Source organism: Maylandia zebra, linkage group LG12, assembly GCF_041146795.1.
Source record: "Maylandia zebra isolate NMK-2024a linkage group LG12, Mzebra_GT3a, whole genome shotgun sequence".
Lineage (NCBI taxonomy): Eukaryota > Metazoa > Chordata > Actinopteri > Cichliformes > Cichlidae > Maylandia > Maylandia zebra.
Genome location: NC_135178.1, coordinates 28126806 through 28149612, shown reverse-complemented (window position 1 = coordinate 28149612; position 22807 = coordinate 28126806). Strand labels below are relative to the sequence as shown.

The window sequence follows — 22807 nt, the reverse complement described above, 5'->3', positions numbered from 1 at the left end:
TTATATATATCACCTGTATTTAACTGAAAATTATTGCTTCATTGAGGGTGAAGAATCATGTTTTCGAGGGTGCTTAAACATGTTAATGTCCACTAAAGTCTTTAACTGGCCTAAGTAATAGCTGATCTTTCACGTACTCCCCTGGCTGGAGAAGTACCCTGGGGGTACTTGTACTGGTACTGGGGAATCATTGCTCTAACAGAAGTGATTTCTGTAGCTACTGTACTATACACACTCTGAGGTACTGGGAAAGTATGGTTGTTTTTTTAAACATGTGTCAATTTTAATGTCACTAACTGTCACTAAAACACGAGCCAAACTGCTGCACTGGTATTACCATGATAGTTAATTCCCCCTTTAATGCCCCAGTGCTGCAAATACTCACCAGACCATCAAATATGTATTCATGCCAAACTGAAATCAAACTATTTACTCCTGTTTGAAATTAGTATTTCAGGAATCAGTAATACACTGTGTATTTCTATAATTGCCATTTTTAAAAGATTTACATATTTAAAGCTTTGGGTTAAAAGAATATACATGTGAGCAATTATTACCAGAGGTTGATAGGGACTGACTGTCAACTCACATCAATTATTCAGCTAACAAGCTTTAAAATGATGCCTGTGTAAAACCAAGCCAAAAAAAGTCTTTATTGTTTACACCATCTGTGGCTGTCTCATGTCTCTTACAGCTATGTCTTCTTCTCTCTTGATAATCTACACGTATCCAAATTGGGTCAGACACATTCACAACATTCACAAATTGCTCCGTGTCTTTCCTCCTCCTCACTTCCCCCCTCCTGTGGCATCTCACCGGTCTCAGTGATGTCGATCAGGCCCAGCAGGTGCATCAGTTTGAGGAACATGATCACCAGGCAGACGATGCCAACTGTCTGGAGTCCCTCCGTCTCCCATCTTACACTCATCTTCCCCTCTTCTTCTATCTCGTCTTCTCTTGTTATTTTCCTTGCCTCTATTTCGACATCACTGGACTCTCTATAGACACCTGTTTTAATCCATCTGCCTCTCACAGTCTCACTCTTCTCCACTGCCTTTTCCTGTCTCTGAAACAGTGTCAGTCACTCATCACTCTTTTTATGTCACATTTTTTTCTTGATGATTCTTTATTTAGCTCTCCCCCTCTGCCTTTTTAATTGACTGCCTGTTTTTTTTTTGTTTTTTTTTTACCCCGGTGATCTGTTGTGCTCCAATGAATGTTACAGGATTTTTTCCACAATTAAAAGCAGGGTGTGATGGTCCAACTCCCTCATGAACGTCAAATGCTTCAGATGAGAGTAAAAAATCCCCCCAAAAAATCTGGATCACCACGTTAATCCACAGGAAATCCAATCACACAAAGAGGAAGCTCAAATATTCTCACACCACATAGATTAGGTTTTTGGCAAAAAGCTGAAGCTGGCTTGGGATTTCTCCAGTAAATATTATTCCTGCCGTCAGTGATAACAATAAAAAAAATTATCCAAAATTCACAAGGAGGTGCATCAGGAAAATCCACCACAGAACAAATGACTGATGCTGTGCAGCTTCCTCCTCTATAGCCTCCCTCCATATCACACCTTATTCTCTGCTAATTAACCTCTGAACTCCTGAGGAAGCAGAGAAAGTTGCATTTCTCCCATTTCCATCAAAACAACCTCAACACGAGACCGGAAAATACATCAAATCAGTGCAGGACGGCTTTAAATAGGCATGGCTGACAAAGATTAGAATGATTTCTGCTAAATGTGACAAGCGGAAAAATAATTTGCCTTTAAGGACACAGAGAGGGTGGTGACAAAGGTCAACAGGTGTCCTGAATCTCATTTTCCCAGTCATCTCCGTGATCCACTTTCTAATTGTTCCCCCGTCTCTCTTGGGATCTGCAGCACAGATTTAATGCCTCAGTGGAGTCCTGTCACACACTCATTCTCATGTAATAAAGAAAAACAGTGAGACAAGGCTCCCTCAGGCCCTGTGACACTTGTTCAAAGCTCATTTTACTGTGTGCCTCCCTCTAGTGGAGACTAAAGAGACAACATGCACAAAGTGCATGATGTAATATGAGGATGTAATTCCATAGACTAAGAAATTGTTTTTCTCTCCATTCACAGTTATGTCCATGCAGACCTTCTATAATTTCCTACTCATTCAATTTGAAACTTTAACAATAAAATCCAGCGATAAATCATAGATAACAGAGTCTACCATTAGTGGATTGTATTAACTCCTAAGATCATAAGATGCAGCTTCTTAAGCATATTGCTCTAAATAAACAGCATTAACTGAAAGTGACATTCATCTCACATCATTTGTTTTTCAGATCCTGGAGGATGGAGCCATTAAAATAAGAAAATAATAATTAAAAATGACAGCTCTTACATTAAGCACATACGGGGCTGATTGATGATGCTGGAGGTGACCAGGATGGACAAGATTAGAAATAAGTACATCAGAGGAACAGCTCAGGTTGAGCAGTTTGGACATGTGCAGAGGAGGCAGGATGTTAAAGATGGAGCTGCCAGGGAGAAGAAGTTGAAGACCACAGAGAAATCTCATGGATGTAATGATGGAGGATCCGCAAAGGGAAGATATGGCAGAGGAGGACGCTAGAGACAGATCTGCTGTGGTCTGATAGTTCCCTCAACTCATTCGCACTTTTATAATATTGCTGCTCAAATTCACGGCAGGCTAAAATGACCTTTAGGCCACCGGGAAATGTTTTGGTGCTTCCACTTGCCAGTCCACTACTGCCTGCTATTTTGATTTTATTGATTCACAGTTCAAATAAATCTTTTTATCTTTTACTGTGCCTTAGCCCCTCAGCTCATCAGTGATCTGAAACAAACAGCATTAAAGCTCCTCTCACTTTTAGTTGATTGCCTTCTGATTGGCTGCCCCTTGCAAACAGAAGGTGGGCTGATATTATAGAAGTCCAAGAGTAGAAAAAAGTGTCAAAGCTAAAGTCTAAACCCTGAGCTTTCCTTTCAGAGGAATTAATTGCACATATGCTGAACTTATTTGAAACTTTGGCCATATTAGATAAAACAAGAAGAAGCACAGTAGGTCCTGTTTAACTGAAAGCATTTTCTAAATGTACCAGCTTTGGGAAATTGATGATACGAATCATAAATTCTGAGTAATTTATTAAATTGATCTAAAGGGCTTCTAAGAAACATGAAAATGAGCAAAGAAACCAGAGATGAACAGAGTGAAATACTCACTTCCTCCTTATCTTTTCTTACCGTACACTGACGCCACTTGCCACTTAAAATATCCAACACAAACCGCCAGTAAAACACCAGATACTGGTATCAGAAAGCCCCGAAATAGGGCTCATACATCTCTAAAGCCAAGGCTACCTCTGCCATCGATTTCATCCCAAAATAGGTCCTGGACTGATCCCAAAAATCGACATCAGAGAGCACCGGCCTGAAAGGTCAGTGGTTTGGTTTTAGATCACATCACTTAACTGAACTATAAGCACACACACATTTACACAAACACACACAACAAGTGCCAATGAGTGAATATTTTTCGTAGGGTGAAATCAAAGGAGCTTTTGTTGAGTGCTGATGATATAAATAATTCATCAAATAGGCCACGGCATCTTCTGATTAATAAGCGACCACTAATGTATTGCTGATGCTAAATGTGGAATGTTTTAGCACATACACAGTACCAAAATGGATTCTGAGATAGCCTCCTGATGTGGTTTAAAACATACTTTAATAGATATTTGCCTGTCTGGTTCCCCCACGAGATTATAATCAACTCTGTTGTGAAAACACTGAATTAATGAATATTTAAAAAGCCTGTTGTATTGTATTCTCAATGATGAAACAACGAATCTTTTATAAACACAACTTAAACTCAAAACGTTGAGGCAGGAAAATGTGAAAAGAAAATTAATATCTTAAACTGCAAACACAAAGACAGAAAAAAAAATGAGGCGACATAGAGATCAATTAATTTCAACAAAACCTCTTGGGTTACATCTAAGGAAGACCAGTTCAAGGACCAGTCCTGCTTGTCATCCAGATGTATAGGGATTGCACCAGTTGTGACTGAAAAGTGGTGCAATCCCAGACAAATTAACTCTCAATTAATATTAAACTGTGGTCTTATCAAAACATCCATAGTACCCGTCTTTGTTGCTGCTGATGGAATCAACACACTCTTGGAGCTAGAAGATCTTTACCACCTCATACCACAATACCTGTATTCACTTTAGATTTAACTTCCTTTAGCATCACACTTAGATTTTGATTTATTGAGCTCTTGACTTTCCATTTACCACACACACACACACACACACACACACACACACACACACACACACAGTAGCATGAATGTAAATGACAGAAAAAAAAACTCACTCATCACTCATATACCTGGAAGAAGTCACACTGCCAGGGAAATTAAATTAGTGCACATAATTGGAGCTAATTTTTCTGAATTTCAGGAGCTAGACTCCACCCAAAACACTCCTCTTCCGGTCATATGTCTATAAATACCTACTTGCACCACACACACATTTATTCTTGTTTCACCCTCTCTCTGCTCTTTGTCTAGTTTCCACCCGTCTATCCCAATGAGGCATTCCCTAAACCGCAGCCCCTCGTTATCAATAATAATAACGAGAGGCAACTGTTGTGCTTTGATGCTTTATAGATAAAACTGGACTGGATTGAATTGAATTTAACATTTTGCATTTTGGGTTGGTGTCCTACTGACATGAATTAAATAACATAAACAAAATACAAACTTTCATTTTTATTGCATATATAGTTTAGCTTAAAAATGTGGATTAAGCTTTCCTGCCATAAGATCCCGATGCACATATTCAAGATAAAAAACAAACAAACAAACAAAGAACCTTAACTGAGTGTGAGGGTGCATGATTTAAAGGGCACAACCACAAACCCTTCAAGTTGCTTCACTGCATGCTTCTTCAGATACATACATTTCTCATTTCAGCATTAAACAGTAGTATTTTTATATTAATATTAATGTTAACTTTACAGTATTAAAGCAAAAGCTGATTAAATTTTGTATGTGGTGTTACACCAGTTCCAGTTCATTGTATTAAACTGTAGTAACTGTTGTAATCAAGTGGTTTAAGATCAGGTGACTGACTTGGCCATTCAAGAATATTCCACTTCTTTGCTTTAATAAACTCCTGGGTTGCTTTGCCTGTATGTTTTGGGTCATTATTGTCTGTATAATGAAACACTGGCCAATCAATTTGACTGCATTAACTGGATATGAGAGGACAGTACGTCTCGGAACACCTCAGAATTCATTAGGTTGCTTCTGTCCTGTGTTACATCATCAATAAACACTAGTGTCCCAGTACCACTGGCAGCCATGCACGCCCAGGAAATCAGACTGCCTCCACCGTGTTTTACAGATAATGTGGTATGCTTTGGATCATGATCTGTTCCACACTTTGCCATCATTCTGGTAGAGACTGATTATAGTTTCATCTGTCCAAAGAATATTTTTCCTAGAACTGTGCTGACATTTTTAGATGTTTTTTTTTTTTTTAAGAAAGTGCAATCGAGCCTCTCTATTCTCGAGTTTTATCAGTGGTTTGCATCTTGCAGTGAGCCCTCTATATTTACTTTTCATGGTAGACTTGGATATTGCAATGCCTAACCCCTGGAGAGCATTGCTCATTTGGTTGGCTGTCTTTAAGGGGTTTGTCTTCACCATGGAAATGATTCTGCGATCATCCACCACTGTTGTTTTCCATGGACGTCCAGGTTGTTTTGTGTTGTTCAAATCACCAGTGCTTTTTTTTTTCTTTCTCAAGATGTACCAAAGTGTAGATTTTGCCACTCCTACTATTGCAGAAATTTGTCTAATTGTTTTTTTTTTCTTCTGTTTTTGCAGGTTAAGGTCGGCTAGTTTCACCTGCATGGAACACTTATTTGACTGTACCACGTCTTTTCACAGCAAAATCTTCCACATGTAAGCACCGCACTTTAAATCAACTCCAGGCCTTTTATCTGCTTAATTGATAATGACATAATGAAGCAATTGCCCCACCTGCCTATGAACTAGCCTTTAAATCAATCGTCCAAATACTTTAAAAAAATGGTGGCACATGTTGAGCTGAAACTCCTAAACCCTTCATCCAGATTGAACATGGATACCTTCAAGTAAAAGCTGAAAGTCTACACATTATGTCCATCATATAATTTAAAATGGAGTATGTTTCAGTAAACGGGTAAAAAACAACAACAAACCCCCCCCCCAAACAAACAACAACTTGTGTCAGTGTCCAAATATATATGGACCTAACGACCTAATGTAGAAAAAACTTAAAATCCATCCAACTACAATAGCAGATATATATTCCACTTCCTGTATCGGTGATGACGCAAACATTCTGGTGACAAGTACTTAAAGATGATTAAGGCAATTAGAAGATGATCCAGGAGTGGGATAATGACACTGCAGTTGGGAAAGTCTTAGTGGGAGATGCTGAAGTAGGTAGTTAAATAGATGAAGGCACATGATGGGAATTTTGGAGGCTACTCAGGGATGGCCAGTGTCCTTCAGGGTCCTGGAGGAGTACTCGGGGCTCCATATTTAGGCGGTCTCAGAGAAAGCTTGTTCGATACTTTATGTATAATTGATGTGAAGTAATGCTAAACCTGGGTGTAGGCTCTAGTATTGGAGGAGAAGAGGAGGAAGAGGCAGAGGTGGTGTTGGAGGAACTGAAGACAGTAGAGATTGAGAGGAGTGATAAATTATGTAAGGACATTACTAGCGTTTTTGTTGAATTTATTACTTATGATGCCGAGCCATATGAGAGGCACTAATGTGCCGACTGGAGCCTTCCGGCTGTAATTGTCTTGGCACAGTGACTGTAGGGCACTCTGACTCGCTGGCCTTCAGCCCAAAACTCTAGTCAAAGGGAAAAAATGCATCATTCAAAGAGCAGTGTCTGATGTTTCTTTTGCTGTCCTAAAGGTACGCTGCCTGTTAGCCCTTCAAGGCTTCATGAAGTATCAGGCATAATAAAAGCCCATTAAACTTTTCAACTCTGAATATAACATTAGAAAGAAATGTTAAAAGCCCCCAAATATTACAGCATCTACAGAATTTCGAAAAAGAAAAAAGGGAAAAAACATTAGAAGTACTTTATTTGGATTTTTGTACTTCACAGACAAAATGTGAACAAAGACTCAACAGAGACGATGTAGTCGTGACCTTTTTTCCACTCTTCACTCAGGCTTTTTTCAAAGACCCTTGTGCTATAAATAAGGCTGCTGAGGTTTGTCAACATGATGTCAATTTCTGATTGAAACATAAAAACTAGGACATTAATGCTTTTGAACATTGAAGTGAAAAAGGTCATGCACTGTTATCTTATTTGAAAAAAGCACACAACATCTAAGAGTTCAATATGTTCTGTCGAATGGGCTCAAGTTCCTCCTAGCCGATGTGTCTGACTCATACACAATATAAAACTTCGATGTAGCTTCCAGATCAGAAAAATAAAGCCAATGCAAAGTGTCTAAAAGCTGTATTCAACATGAAAATTACCAGATGGAGATAGCTGTGGTTTCAAAAAGATATTTGGCAGTATAGAAGTTTATTTCTGTCTTGTCCTCTGTCACCTACCTCCCCTGTTTCCTGCTCAGTCACTCATTCCGAGTCATATTAAGATAAGATAAGATAAGATAAGATAAGATAAGATAAGATAAGATAGAACTTTATTAATCCCTCGGGTGGGTTCCTCTGGGAAATTCGACTTCCAAAAAGCACAGCAACGACCGAAGTTACAGTTACAGAATTGTTATATATATATACACACACACACACACACACACACACACACACACACACACACACACACACACACACACACATATATAAATACAGAGACAAATATAAATAAAATATACAAAGGGGATAAATAGAATAAATAGGAATAAAAAATAAAAATACAAGTGAATTGCACATTTCAAGTATTGAGTCTATTAAACCTTAAAGCAAAGGTTCCTATGCTTTTGTCACTTGAAAGTAATAACTAATAAGAATAACGTATAAAGCTTAATATTGTATGGTTGTTATTTACATAGCTCTCCTACAAATGCTACCCTGGGGTAAATGCGTTTTTTGGTTAAGAGCACATTAGCTGCCACCTGTTCATAAAGAACTTGAAATAAACTGGACTCCAATAAATATGAATTAAACATTTTGAAAAGTTAAATTTCAGTATCTTAAATTACTCCTGTACATGTGTTTCATAATTTGTGAACACATGCTTTTACCTGTGTGTCTGCTCTACTTATATATGTATATTTCTTTCTTTATTTTTATTTTCTTTTTTTTTTTCAATGAGTGTTGTAATTTCAAACATTTATTTCTTATGATTTAAGCTCACAGAGTCATGCTTATAGAAAAAGTAAGCTTATTGTTGAAATTGCACTCCTTATATTAATATATTAACAAGTAGTTAAAACATCTTTGCACTGATAGAAAGAGGACTTTCATTGGTCCATTAAGCTCATACTGGACTGTATGTGGCCCACTATGTAAAATAAATTTGACATCTCTGATCTGAAGGGCTCATCAGCTGCTAAACACCACAGTTTCTTCGTCTTCACGTCTATGTTTCATGACTTGCGTTTGTACTTTTCTGTGATGTAATCTAGACAGTATAAAATAAACCAAAATGAACTTATCTTAGTTTGTTATAGGAGGCAGTGTGGACATCACTATTTGATCACTCTCCAAATGATTGACATCCACTAAGAAAGACTACAAACACTAGAGTTAAATTTAAACCCTTTAGATATGCTTAAAAACCAGCACAATGGGTCCTGTTGGTTATATTTGTCCACATATTATTTTCATATATTGTCTATAAACGTATTAATACTTAATAAATATTATTAATCAATTAACATGTAAGCAACAAGTTGTAACTGTTCCAAATTTCATTGGTGATAACATTCAAATGCAGAAAACCGTTGATTGGCTGAAGCGTACAGTTTATTAAAGATACAGTGATTAATACTGGAGTATTATTTCCTGTGTTAAAACTAAGTAATCAGAAGTCTTGGATAAGTCCAGCTGTGTTTACTAGGAGACAGAGATTAATCACAGAGAAATCTGATCATGCGGTGGCGGCCTTTAAAAGTCCAAAAGTTCTTAAATGTCAATTTTTCACGAGCTCATCCTGACAACTTTTTCTTTTTTTGGGCAACCCTTTACACAGTTTGTTTTGCTAAACTCTCAAGGGAGCAGACTATCTTTATTTTCATAACCAAATTTGGAAACAAGCAATGTTATGTAAAGATTTTTGTAGAAGTGTTTCCATAATGGCATGCAACACCACAGTTTATTACATAAACCATAAACCGCATTAAAGCCTCATAACTTAGAATTTATACGCAGTATACAAACATTTAATAAATGATTTATAGCACACTATAATGTAAGCAGGTACAAGTGTTTATACATGCACATGTAAACAGTAATAACTCATTGAGTGGAGGCTGAGGTCTTATAAGTTCAAAAGGCAACATGATACAACTCAGCGGTCTTAATGTAACGTTATAATTGTTGATTGATTATTATTAAACACTTTTGATATTATCATATAACTAACCTACAGTGCAGTGCACTCAGGCAGTGCTTAAAGGTGTATAAAAGTTTACCCAGCAAAGGCTGCAGGTGGGCTGTTACCTTCAAACGAGGACATCGGCTCCAGGATCCCAAACTGCTTGAGAACTGCCATGAAAAGGATGATGACCACGCCGATGGCGAAAAGCTCCATGCCCTGGATCCCCATGACTTCAGAACAGGCAGGAGCCCACTCAGGGCCAACCAAGCCCCCGGGGATAGATGAAAGAAAGCTCGGGTTGATGCGAGTTAGCGCTCTACTCAACAACAAGCGGTGTCAACAGGGATGAGCCAAGAGGCAACAGGAACCGGCCTGGTTAGTGGGTGACTGCATGAAGCTGTCTCCAGGCCCAGGAAGCAGCATGAGAACCAGCTGGATGAAGGCTCCTCTAATGTCAACACTGATGCTGAAGTGGAAAATATGTGGAGGCTGACATATATGGAAAATCTTCCTCTCTGGACCCATGAGAAAAACTGGGAGCTGTGTCACAGGCCATTTATTAGATCAAGTTAAAGGAGACTTTTAGAGCTCACAGTGGAAAAGACACACGTTACTACTCAGCCTCTTAATCCGGCTATTATCAGTCTTCGCTGCATAGCGTGGACTAATAAATCACATCTTGGTTTTAGATTAAAATGTCATTTAGAAAAAGCAAAACAATGCGGTGCAGCGTCGGTGTCCATTTTCATGAGTTTGCACTCATTTACTAGGAGAAAGTCAGACTGAATAGGACAGGCTTATTGAACAGAACATCCAAGAAGAGAACGTGAAAAACCCAGGTCTTCTCATCTTCCATGCCATAAAATGGCAAAACAGCATTAGAGATCATAAATAAATCACTCCATTACAATTTCGAAACCGCATGAGCAATCTCTAAAACCTCAGCTCTGGAAACAAAAAACACTTCTTGTTTTATCTGCAAGCTGAGAACTATCTGACTCTCTAACCTCAGCGGTATCCACTTTAAACGGACCGTCCAGTCAAGACGGAAAAAACTGAACTTTGCTCAAAATAAAAAAATTCGGATGAAACAACAATCTACCCCGAAACTGATGGGACTTACTTGATGTTTAAAATCATTTAAACAATCACTTTTTTCTGCTCTCGTACTCTTACAATAGGAAGTAATCCCCACGTCCACCATTCAAGCGTAAATTGAGCGTCCACAGTTAAGTTTAAACTTGGCATCGCAGTCCACTCTTCATTGTTTGGCCAAATCCAAGTCCAGATATGGAAGAGTATGACCCCTGAGAGAACATACTCAGAGCAGCAGCAGCAGCAGTGTCCGGGAAGGGAAATCCTGAGAAACTGAGAGTCGCTGTGGGGAATGAATCCTCCCCCCTCAGTGTCTGCCTCACTCGCATGCACTTTCCCACCCCTCTCCTCTTTCTCTGCAGCTTCCTGAATTAATCTGTTGCTGTTTCTTGCTACAACTTTTCACCCCTCAGCTCAGTTGCTCCACCTTAAACCTTGTGCACATCCCGTCCTTCTACTTTTTTTTTTTTTTTGAACCTCTGGGTTCCTCCTTTTCTTCCCTCTGTCTATATGTGCTCTGGAGCATTCAGCCTCCTCCTCCTTCCCTCTCTATCACATCTGTTGTTCCATAACTATGGCCAATAGCAGACTTTCTCCCCACTCTGTTGAGCTCTTTTATGCAAACTATTCATTCTGCATCCACCTTTTAAGGCTTAAAACATTTTGGGGAGCAAATTGCAGTAATGCTCATCTTGAAGAGCCCTCGATAAATGGCCTCTGATAAAGAGCTTTATACTGTCAATAAATAGCTGCTATCCGCATGTCACTTTGCGGCCGTTTTGCATCTCTTCCGTGGTTGTTTTTTCTTCCTTTTCTGGCTACTTTGTGTTTCTTTGTGACAATTTTGCACCTTGTTTTTGCAGATATGCAGTATTCCTTTTGAACATGTGCCATCTTTGTATCAGCTTTCTGTATTCTTTAATTGTTTTGCATTTTTTGTGGCTACTTGAGTCACTATGTCGTAATTTCTTGCGGTTTTTAAGCTGTTTTCCCTTTTCTGTGTTCCCATTTTGGTCTATTTTGCATCTGCTGTAGGTGTTTTATTTTTCTTTGTATTCATTTTGTGAGTGTTTTACTTTTCTTTGTGATGTTTCTGTACCTCTTTGCAGTAATTCTACATCTCTTTGTGGTTATATTGTGTATTTTTGTAATTTTTCTTTTTTGGTCAGACTGTATTTGTGTTTGTTTTGCATCTTTTTTGCAAAATGATTTCAGTATCTTCTTGTCATTTTGAAATTTTTGTGCACATCTCTTTTTATAATAGTTTGTTGTGTCTTTGTGGCAACTTTGTAAGATGTTTTATTTTATTTTTTTTATTCTGGTACATGTTTTTAGTTATTTTGTACCTTCATTTTGCATCTTATAGCTTTTGTGATATTATTATATTGTTATATTGTTCCCACTCCCTTTCAACATGTAAATTAATCAGAATGGTTTTTTTGTATGTAATTTGTATAGTATATATATTTTTTTCTCTCATTTCTTTTCTAAATGTACTTGTATATTGTTCACATGTTGAAATAAATTACCAATCAATCAATCAATCAATCAATATTATTTCATTAATCCACATATGATACACATTACACCACTGTGGCTCTGCCAGCTCCATTACTGTCACCATCCTCAGCTGATCCTGTTTGCATATGAGGGCTGGAGTCAAGAATTCGAGGTTGAGCAAACGCAGAGATCAAATAGGAACATCAGCCTCCCTACACGTGTAACTTCTTGATCTTTCCACTTATCTGTTTTACTCTGAATCAGACGTATAATGAGTCCTAATTATGCATCGCTAAACCATTTTAATGATTACACAGAATTACTGGAACATGGTCCACAGTTTGCCAAGGATAACATGGAAAAATATAATTGAGTGAGTATCAGCGTGCATAAGTATGGTTGTGTGAGTGTGTGTTTAGCAGGTCAAAAGAGGATAACTGATGACTCTGCATTTGCTAATGCATCAAGATAAGATGTGTGTGTATGTGTGTTTGTGCGCGTTATTGTATTGACTTGGATAGAGAAAGGAGATGCAGATGGGACGCTGGAGTGGGAGAGATCAATATCTCTGTGGTGAGGTGGTGGAGATCCCCTCTGTTTTTCCTGCTTTTTGTGAATTTAACCAGAAAAACCGAGGTCACCTATCACTGACAGAATCACGTCACTGGTTACTCTGTGGTGGGATTTATAATGAGTGTCAAACTTACATTTTTCACACAGCTTTGAAGGAGGATTTGACAGGAGACAAGCAATAATGAGCCAACATTAAATACACACACACACACACACTGCATGCATGTATCTGGGCATGTGTGTATAATTATGAATAATTGTGTATGGGTCTATTCTGAGAAAATATCAATGCTGGCGGATTTCCGTGTGTGTGTGTGTGTGTGTGTGTGTGTGTGTGTGTGTGTGTGTGAGAGAGACCATTAGGACACTAACAGGGTTTAAAAGGTAGGCTTGTTGCTGATGCTGACACAGCAGTCGGTAAATAGGAAGAGAGGACCCAGACTGTTTCCTCTGAGTCAGACATATCAGCAAAGATCTACTGAGATTGGAAGACACACTTAAATAACACTTAAGCCTCTTCAGTACAATAGCACCAATTCACAAGAAATGACTCCTTGCTTCACAAGTTTTAATATTTACATAAGAAGTTTGACCAGCGACTAAAATTAGAACTTCAAGCTACAGATTAGAACACAGATGTTATTGCCTGTGCGCTGACGTTGCTTACCAGTGCACCACCGTGCTGCCCTCAAATATGGAAGCAATACCTTTTCATAGAGTATAAAGAGACAAAAACATAATTTACATGTAGAAATTACTGGCTATTTCATTTGTTACACCTGCTCCAATCACAACCCATGCATTTAGCTATGTAGAAATGATTAAAATGACCTGCTGTAGTTCAAACTGAGCATCAGAATGGGAAAGAAAAGTGATTTAGGGGACTTTTTATAAAGATGTTTGTTCTATACTTTTCGAATGTTTCATAATCTTGTACCGTCTCTGTTCAGAAAAAAAGAGACGGTCCGGAAAAAAAGTGTGAAAATGGATGAAAGTGCTTTGTTGGTGACAGAATAACTGCTCGTTACAACCTGGTATACAGAAGATCATTTCTGAGTGCAGAACACGTCGAACCTTGTAGATGATGGGCTACAGCAGAGAGAGACCACACCAGGTGTCACTCCTTTTAGTTAAGAGTAAGAAAACTAGAAGCAACTTCACTAACAGACTGATTCAATTCCTAAAAATACACAATATCTGACTGACAAATTATCATATTATCATTAATATTTGTCATTTCAACTGCTGTAATATTAATACTGTAAGTAAGTAATAATGTGACATTGTCTGTTCCTACCTGAGCGGTGGTACCTGGCTGCACTGTGGCCACAGTGAGAGAGGCAACTGGGCCGAGAGAGGCGCCTCCTGGCCTCCACAGAGAGCGCAGCCATCACAGCTCCCATAATCAGCTGAACTGTCACAATAGCAAGACGTCTAACAGGAGAAGATCCAGATTTTAAATGACTGAATGTAAATGCTTGGTCGTGGAGATCAATGCTAACAAAATGCTTACAAATGTCTGAGCCGCCCGCCAAGTTTGACTCCGAGCACTGAAAGTCTCAGCTCAGCCTGAGAGGAGGCAAACGAGCAAATCTCACCTACTAACAAAGGCAAATGGAAAAAGCGACAGGTGAGAGAGACGTTTGTGTGTGTGCGCGCGCGTGTGTGTGTGAGGCCACATTTGAAAATCTGTTTGAGTTTGCGACACCACGTCACAGCGCGAGAGGGAGATAAAAAAGAGAAAAGGATCAAACAGCACAGCAGAGCTTCTGACCTTTCACATCACACATGTAGCAGACGCCCCGACATTTCTTTTTTTCTGCCTGTCTCACTCCCTTCCTGTCTTCAGATCGTTCACCTCACATAAACATGACTTCGACTCCTACTGTCTCACAAATTTCTGTGGCTCTGGAAAGTCAAACAACTCCCCAATATCTGTAGTACCTCCAAGAGCATAAGGGAAAGTTTTATGCTTGTCTCTTTTGTGTAAAGAAACCTTAATGTAGTGCTGTTCAGCAATACTGCATTTGGATGTACGATCAGACTCATGCACACAGACGCTCAGACAGCAGCTGTGAATTTAACAGACTGCAAACAAATCTGGTTGCTGTAGAGTTTTTCCAAGTAAAACAGCAATTCTTCTCCATTTTCTCCAGCGATAGAAACTCTGTTTTAAACATACCTGCAGATTTCCTCCACACAAGGGTTAATGGATAAAATAACCCAAAGATTATGTAGTTATCCAGGAATGCCGTAAAACTGCTCATGTATATCTAAAAATGTAATCATAAAGGAATATAAAGACAGGTGCAGCTGTTCAGCCTAGGAACAAATGAAGCAAGGAGGGAGTAAGAATCTGAGCTCCAAGGGAACAATTAAAGCAAACACACAGTCCCACTGCATGTAAAAAATATGACACGTGTACATTTTACAGGTCCACTAACTCTTTGCTTTTAGTTTACTCTTACAGTATGCTTTGAGTTATTATCCATTTCCATCCCATCATTAATAAAAACTGCTGGCACATTTCCACTGGCAGATGTTATGGCATGGGCCACACATGTCCATGCCTTAACATTGCCTGAGCCATGCTTTGTTTCATGAGCTGCTTCTTTCCTCCTCTATACTTTCTCTCCCCATCATTCTGGTACAAGTTAATCTTGGTTTCATCTGCTCGAATCTTTTTTTATCCAAACTACACAGACTGAGTCTAATCTGACCTTCTTGTTCTTGAATGTAGCCAGCGGTCTGCACCTCCATGTAAGTCTGTATTTACATTCATGAAGGTCTCCAAAAGTTGATTCTGTACATCTGGACGTAGCGTTTTGTGGGAGAAACGTTTCGTCACTCATCCATTCAGTCTCACCTGACTGCAGGTTTCCCCAATTATAAACTTATAAACAGTAAATTTGCATAATGACTGAAACCAGCCCACTGAAGGAACAATGGACTGGGAGGTCAGTTCCTTAATCATAATTATGCAAATTCTCATGACCATTGATCAACAACCACTGATCAATGACTACCATTCACAGAGAGTTGGGGAATGGCTGCAGTCATAGAATTGTAAGATGGCGAAAGATGTACCTTTAGGACCCCTCCTCGATTCAGAGATGGTCTTTCCCTTTTCACGTAAATGACCTCCTTGACTCCGCGCTCAAACCAGCGTTCCTGCCTGTCCAGGATGTGTACATCCTCATCATTGAAAGAGTGTCCACTGGCCTGTAGGTGTAAATAGACTGCAGAGTCCTGGCCTGATGAGGTAGCTCTTCTGTGTTGGGGTGGACCAATTTTTGGCGCAGTGTGTTTTGGGGTTTAAAAGCCACAGAGACCCGGTGTTTTGGTCAGTGGTTGTTGATCAATGGTCATGAGAATTTGCATAATTATGATTAAGGAACTGACCTCCCAGCCCACTGTTCCTTCGTGGGCTGGTTTCAGTCATTATGCAAATTTACTGTTTATAAGATTTGGGGAAACCTGCAGTCAGCTGAGACTGAATGGATGAGTGACGAAACGTTTCTCCCACAAAACGCTACGTCCAGATGAACAGAATCAACTTTTGGAGATTTACTTACCTGGATGATTGAGCATGCATCAAGACATTCATGAAGGTGTTTTTTGAACAGAGACTTTGACAATGACATGCCAACCTCCTCTTATTATTAAGTTAGATGTTGAGAAGCTGTTTTTCTTTAACCAGTTCTGTCATTGGGCACTGCAGTTTTCTTCTGAAGTCTTTGAGCTGAGCACGTATAATCTCTTTAAGAAAATACCAGATTGATGAGATTTTGAGATAGGTTTGTGTTTTTAGCCTCCCTCCCTCAATTAGATCATCTCTTTGGACATCACGTTGACATACAAAATGCAACTTTTGTTGTTTTTTTTAAACTTGTACAAATATGGAGAATAAAACAGGCTTATAGCTGATTTTCTTTAGACAGAGCTAGTCAAGCTGTTTATCACCTTATTTTTTAGTTGACTCTTCAGACCAGAGCCGATTCCAAAATGTAATCTCATTTTCGTCTTCACTGCATTATAATGAAATACTCTGGCTTTGATAGGCGAGTCTCTGCTTGGTTTATCTATCCTAAATAGAAATTATTGAATTATTAGAAAATGGAAAAATAAATAATCTAATTTATTAAAATTTGTCATTTCACAGTTTTCCCACCAAAGACAAGGTCTCTATCATTTTGGATATTTGCAGTAAATTTAAAAATCAAAATTATAAAATTATAATTTTTAGCCCATAAAAAGCTGTTTTTTTGACTGTTGTCATAAAACTAAGTTTGAACTGAGGAATGTATTTGCCATGTTATATCCACTCTGTCCACCAGAGGGCGTCAGACACCAAACAGCAGAGAAGAGCCACTCGTGTTATTTCACTGACACAAGAAGAAACTGGAGATATTAGATCAAATTTTGATTAGATCAAGTTTGTATATGATCTGATTACTGCCAGATCATAGACAAGCTTACTAAGCCATAAATGAAAAGGAAGACAATGTGTGGTTTCTCACGACATCTGTATCCATGTTTGACAGGAGAACATCAGGAATAAAACAAAGCAAGAAATTTAATTTGTAAAGCCTGCCTCCCTGAATCCACCCTGTTATTCGCAGTATGTTCACGAACATGAGTGGAAATCTGCGAATGCAAGGAAATCTTTAAAGGCTGTGCACAGATTTTAAACACCCTGCTGCTCAGTCAGAAGAGAGATGACTAAATCATCCAAGTCTCTTTAATGCCCGTTTCTTCCCAAACAACCTACCCCAGGGACATAAGATGAAAACTTTGCACCAAGTGTTGACAGGAACTGCCCTCTACACTGTCAGTAAACAGCACCCCAGACATGTAAACTTGCTCTACGTCCTCTCCAACTCCAAGAGCTGCAAAAACCATTTAGTGGCCATTGGGGGAAAAGATGGCATCTTTTTCACACTTTTTACACTCCTGCTGTCTTTGCCTCACTCCGTCAACTTTTTTAATTTTCCAATTAAAACTAAATCCAGTCTTATATCCATATGAGATAATCTCCTTTTCATAAACCCACCTCAGCCTGGCAGGTTCAAAGCCAGGCCTGGATGTGTGATTAAAACAGAGTCTTACTTTTCCGCTCCCCTCGCTGCTACGGTTGTTTTATTTTTAAATTTCTCTTTATCCAGCACTGAAATATCCTCTCATATTCCCTTATCTACCTCTAGCTAGCTGATCACTGGAGACCTGAGCAGAATTTGGTTAGAAATATTCAAACAGGAAACAGCTGAACAGCAGAGAGTTTAAACTGAGGAGGAGGCAAAATAAGTTTTTCATCCATCATCCAGAGTTGTGTCTTGTCACTGCCCTGATATCCTGAGGTGTCCTCACCTGTCTGCACAGAGTTTAGGAGCAGAAAGGGAAACAGCAAACATAATGAGTCTGAACAATTTAACAAAGAAGGTGATACAAGGAGGGCTGATAAAGAGGAAACAGCGGGCTGGAAAAGCAAGAAGTATCAGGTGCTGATTCAGCTGGTGGTGGCTTGATGATGTTTGCTGGACGAAAGGACAGAAGAGGAGGACAGCAGATAGACTTACATCTAATCAATGCTGATGGAAGGACATAGAGATACATTCATAAAGGACCGATCAATAAAAAGGAGAATAGAAGAGTAATAAAAATCAAATTTTGGAGGTCCCAGTGTATGCTTAACACAATAAAAAAGAGCACTTCTTGATTCTTATTTCCACAACATATTTTCATCCTTAAAGTACTTGTGGCAACATTTGTAAAACAAGGCAGACACAGGCACATATTCAGCCTGTTCATAAAGTCAAACAACCAACACAATCGTACCATTGATGATGTACTGTAATACTTCAAATGTCTATCCATTTATTTCTGCTTATCCACTTCAGGGTCATGCTGAAGCTGGGTCAGGGTCAAGCCTACAGCCAACTTTAAAGCCCAAATGACCTGACCCTTGTGCCTGTTTTTGGACTGTGGAAAGAAGCTAGAATACCTGGAGAGAACCCACAGAGACACAAGAATGTAAACTTCACATAGTCCCCAGCTGGGGGATTTAAACCCAGGGTCTACTTTCTGCGAGGTAACAGTGTTAATCACTACACCACCATGCCAGCTTCCTTTAAAAATGAACTTTCAACTTTTGTTGCATAAATGAAAGAATTCAGCCTCTGTGGTTACAATCATAGCCTGCTCTTTTTATCTACATTTAACCAGCAGCATTTGTAACTTTACATTAAAGTTAGGCAGTTTAACTCAGTGGTCCCAAACTAGGGATCAGGTCTCAGGATAAGTCAGTGAGATCATTATTAAGAGAGAAGAAGAAGAGGAGGAAAAAGAAAGCCCTGATGCACCAATTCTATACAAATAGTCTCTTATTTGGTATCTTTGGAGCCTGAACTATCATCAAGCCATCTGAGAGATTTTAGAGTTTCTGAAGAATTTCTGAAAAAAGGTTTTTGCTCAATTGACCTAAGTTTAAAAAATTGTCAATTTCCATCAGATAAATGTGAAGGACTACAAGTATAGACAAACATATAATAAAACTACTTAAGTTAAAGCTGAAAAGTGGACTTTGTTACTTATATGACAATAATGAAAAGCATGCATGTAGATATTTTTGAACTGGAAAATAAATAAACAGGACAGAAAACAAATCAGCTTTTGTTTATAAATCATTTTAAATCATGCTTTTTATTTGTTTTTGTTTCTAATGTCTCTGTAAAGCACTTTGAATCACCTTGTTGTTGAATTGTGCTATACAAATAAATTTGCCTTGCCTTGCCTTGCCTATAATCTGCTGTTTTAATAAGCGGAATGAAAAATGCACGACCGAACAAAAAAGAAAATACCTTGAACTAGTGTCCCGGTGATGAAGCCAAAGAAGCAGCGCAGCAGCTTGGCGATTTCCTTTTCACAGTGTGCCCTGCATGCATTCATCATCCAAACTTTGGCCAAATAGACCACACAGTGTAAAAAAGAAATGCTGATCTTGCAGGAAAAATCAGGAATGTGATAAGACACAGAAAAGTCTTCTGATATAAAGGTTGTTTCATTTGTCCCACTTTGCTTACAGGTGATCTTCACTTCCTCCTCCTCCTCTCTCCACTACCCTTGGTGTCTCAGACGAGGTGACTCGAATCACCATTGCTTTCCTTAAACACGACCCAGTCTGACAAACCACAAAAGAACCCCCCCCCCCCCCCCCCCCATCGCCGCTTTTCCTGTTTCAGCCATCATCAGCCATCGTGGTCACTGGGACCACCGTGTCAACGTGTACAGTCACGGAGAAAGAAATCCCAATATTCTGCTTAGCTCCCTCCCTCATTTTCCTTCCATATCTAATCCGACTCATATTACACTTTTCGTGTTACAGTCACTGATATCTCTTCGTCTTTCAGTTTCACTGATACAGCCTTCTTATCTCACTCTTCTTCCCTGGTGTGAGAGTAACTTAAAGTAGAGATTAAACTTTATGCTGACTGAAATGAAAGAAGTCATGCATGCCAAAACAGAGTGGAGCTGTGCAGTATAGCTGACTTTATTTATAGGAACTGTTTATTCGTGTTTTTCCTGTTTTATATCACTTTAAATTCAATATCTTTAGACTACTTTAACCAAAACAAGAAGCATAAAAACATCACGGCATACTTTAAGTTTGTTTAGCGGCTAAAATGTTAATTTTCTTTTTTTACGGAGAAGATATTATGAGTTTATGACTTCATAAATCACGAGAGACAGGAGTATTCCCAGATGAAAATGTTCTACAAATCAGCCTCTGAATAATATATGAACAAACCTCGGTGCTCAGAATACAAACGGGATTAAAACTGGAACGCTTGGTTTGTGCATTTGTGAGCGGAGTGCAGATTTCCATAGATTTCTATACATTTTAATTAGAAACTGCTATTTTACATTGAAAAAAATGCAAGCAACGTTGACACAATGGAACTTACAGTTTATTATAATTATTTTTGTATTCAAAGTTTTCTGAAATTTGCTGTTTGGATGTTTAAATGTGTAAAATAAGCATTAAATGTCTAGTGTGCAGGTTTTGATGAAGAAGACATGTTATGGAAGCTAAATAAATAAATCTGTGCCTATGAAAAAGTCTCATCTTAACATAGATGATTCATTCATTCATTGCAGATATCTGCCTCCCACCAAGTGTAAGCACTTAGTTTATTATTAGTTTGATTAATCTCAGGAATAATCGTAGAACACAACACATTTGTGAAAAAGCCTTTGTTATCTGGCTTTAATCCTTTCTTAACCTTAAAAAGTCCAGTCAAACTTAATCAAGCTTGAATACATGGTTCATAAAACTAGACACGCTTCACTTGATTTATTCACAACTTCACCCATTGAGTGATAAGTAATCCTGAGCTAACAGGAGATATCTGGAGTGATTAATACCTAACTTCATGACTCACTATTGCAACAGAAACATATGTTCAAACATTTCAGTATCCCCTTGGAATACAGTGGATGGATAAGAATACTGTGCAGCCTACACATTACACTTAGAGGAGCTGTGTGGCCATGGACACGTATTCCATGAAGCTCCTGGTACAGTTTTTGTGCTGATGTTAATGCCAGAGGAGGTTTGGACTGGCGCCAGAGCATTGGCGACTTTTACATACCTACCTTTGTGACCGATTTGCTGTGGTTCCTAAATTCTTCCACTTTACATAAAACCACTTACAGGTGAATATCTAGGCAGACTGCATGGCTAGGTGCTTGATTTTACACACCTGAATTTAAAGATTAAGAGGTGTCGCTCAGTAATTTTGTCCATATTGTGTGCTGTTGTCTGAGTGCTTTGTAATGTCTCTGTATTTACTTGATTATTATTATTTTTAAATGTTTTGCAGTCGGTTTTGTGAAGATATTTTTTTGTAATTTGCGTTTTTATCAAGCTGCAGTGCACTAAGCTCTCAGAGCCATCACATTATGTGGATGATGTGTACTAAGAACTACCTCTTCAAATTCTGAGGTAACACTACTAATTAAAATTTTAAATGTAGTTTACATCTTTATACATGCAGAATGATCTTAAATATATTTAATGTGACATAAACCATGCCAGCTACACATAAAAGTTGTACATGGTCACTGTGATGTCAGCCAGTTGTGCGTAAAGTCCCATTTTTAAACCTTGAGTTGAGAACATTCATCATAACTGGTCTATTTTTAAATCAAACCTCAAGGAGAGGGGAGGATGTTACTGAGAAACCAAGGAACACTGTACAATTATTCCTGAGAGACTTACAAACCAAAACCTATAGTGTTTTATTGATTATTTTACTCTTAATGGGAACAAGATTCACATAATGTGTTATGTACTGTAATGAATAAGACTTTTAACTAGCTCTTGAGGCCATAAACGCAGTAGGAAAATAATTACTGAGATCACAAATTGAGTGAAAAGTAGGGCCATTTTCCTATAGAGTGCTATGCAATCAGATATCTTTTTACAACCAGGAGTCGCCACCTGCTGGTCATTTGCAAGAATGCACGTTTTAAGACAAGCAATTCTCTTCACTTTTCACACACATAAACATATGTCCTGCAAAGCTCACCTCAGTTAATATCTGCATAAAACATGCTACAACCAAGAACAACGAGCAGGAGTTCTTTTTGAAGTTTCAGCTTTACCAATTTAAAACTAATACTGAATAAATACATCAAGACTAAACATAAGTGATTGAAACTTGACTACATTACCAACTTATATGAAGTGGAGACCATTTAGATAACATCTAGTGCCAAATCCGTTTAATGAGGGTTCCCGGGAGAACAAATCTGCTGGACAGCAAATGTACTGCATCATGCAGACAACAATTTTCTATTATTATAGGTTGATTTCTAAAACCAAGCCCACAGCCTAATAATAAAGGGTTTGAAGGCCTAATGGTTGTGAAATTCAATTCAATAAAGGCTTCAAACAAAGGTAAGAACGAGCATCCAAAATCTGAAAGAAACACATTTATGTACACTGAAATGATCAGTGTTATCCTTAAAAACACAAGGTACCTGAAAATAG

The 22807-nt window shown here is 38.5% G+C and overlaps 1 protein-coding gene across 4 annotated transcripts in view; it reads right to left on the bottom strand.

Moving 5' to 3' along the window:
• Nucleotides 1-22807, bottom strand: part of kcnip3b (Kv channel interacting protein 3b, calsenilin) — a 56779-nt gene that overhangs the window by 8944 nt on the left and 25028 nt on the right. Inside the window, exon 1 of one of the 4 annotated variants that reach the window (XM_004547054.6) lies at nucleotides 9711-12042. The exons of 2 other annotated variants lie outside the window; for them this stretch is intronic. In XM_004547054.6, coding sequence (XP_004547111.1) covers nucleotides 9711-9816 — 106 coding nt within the window. In that variant the 5' untranslated portion in view covers nucleotides 9817-12042. Of the gene's footprint in view, nucleotides 1-816; nucleotides 7661-9710; nucleotides 12043-22807 lie in introns of those variants that run through there. One more of the 4 variants, XM_076891001.1, reaches the window with a different exon arrangement.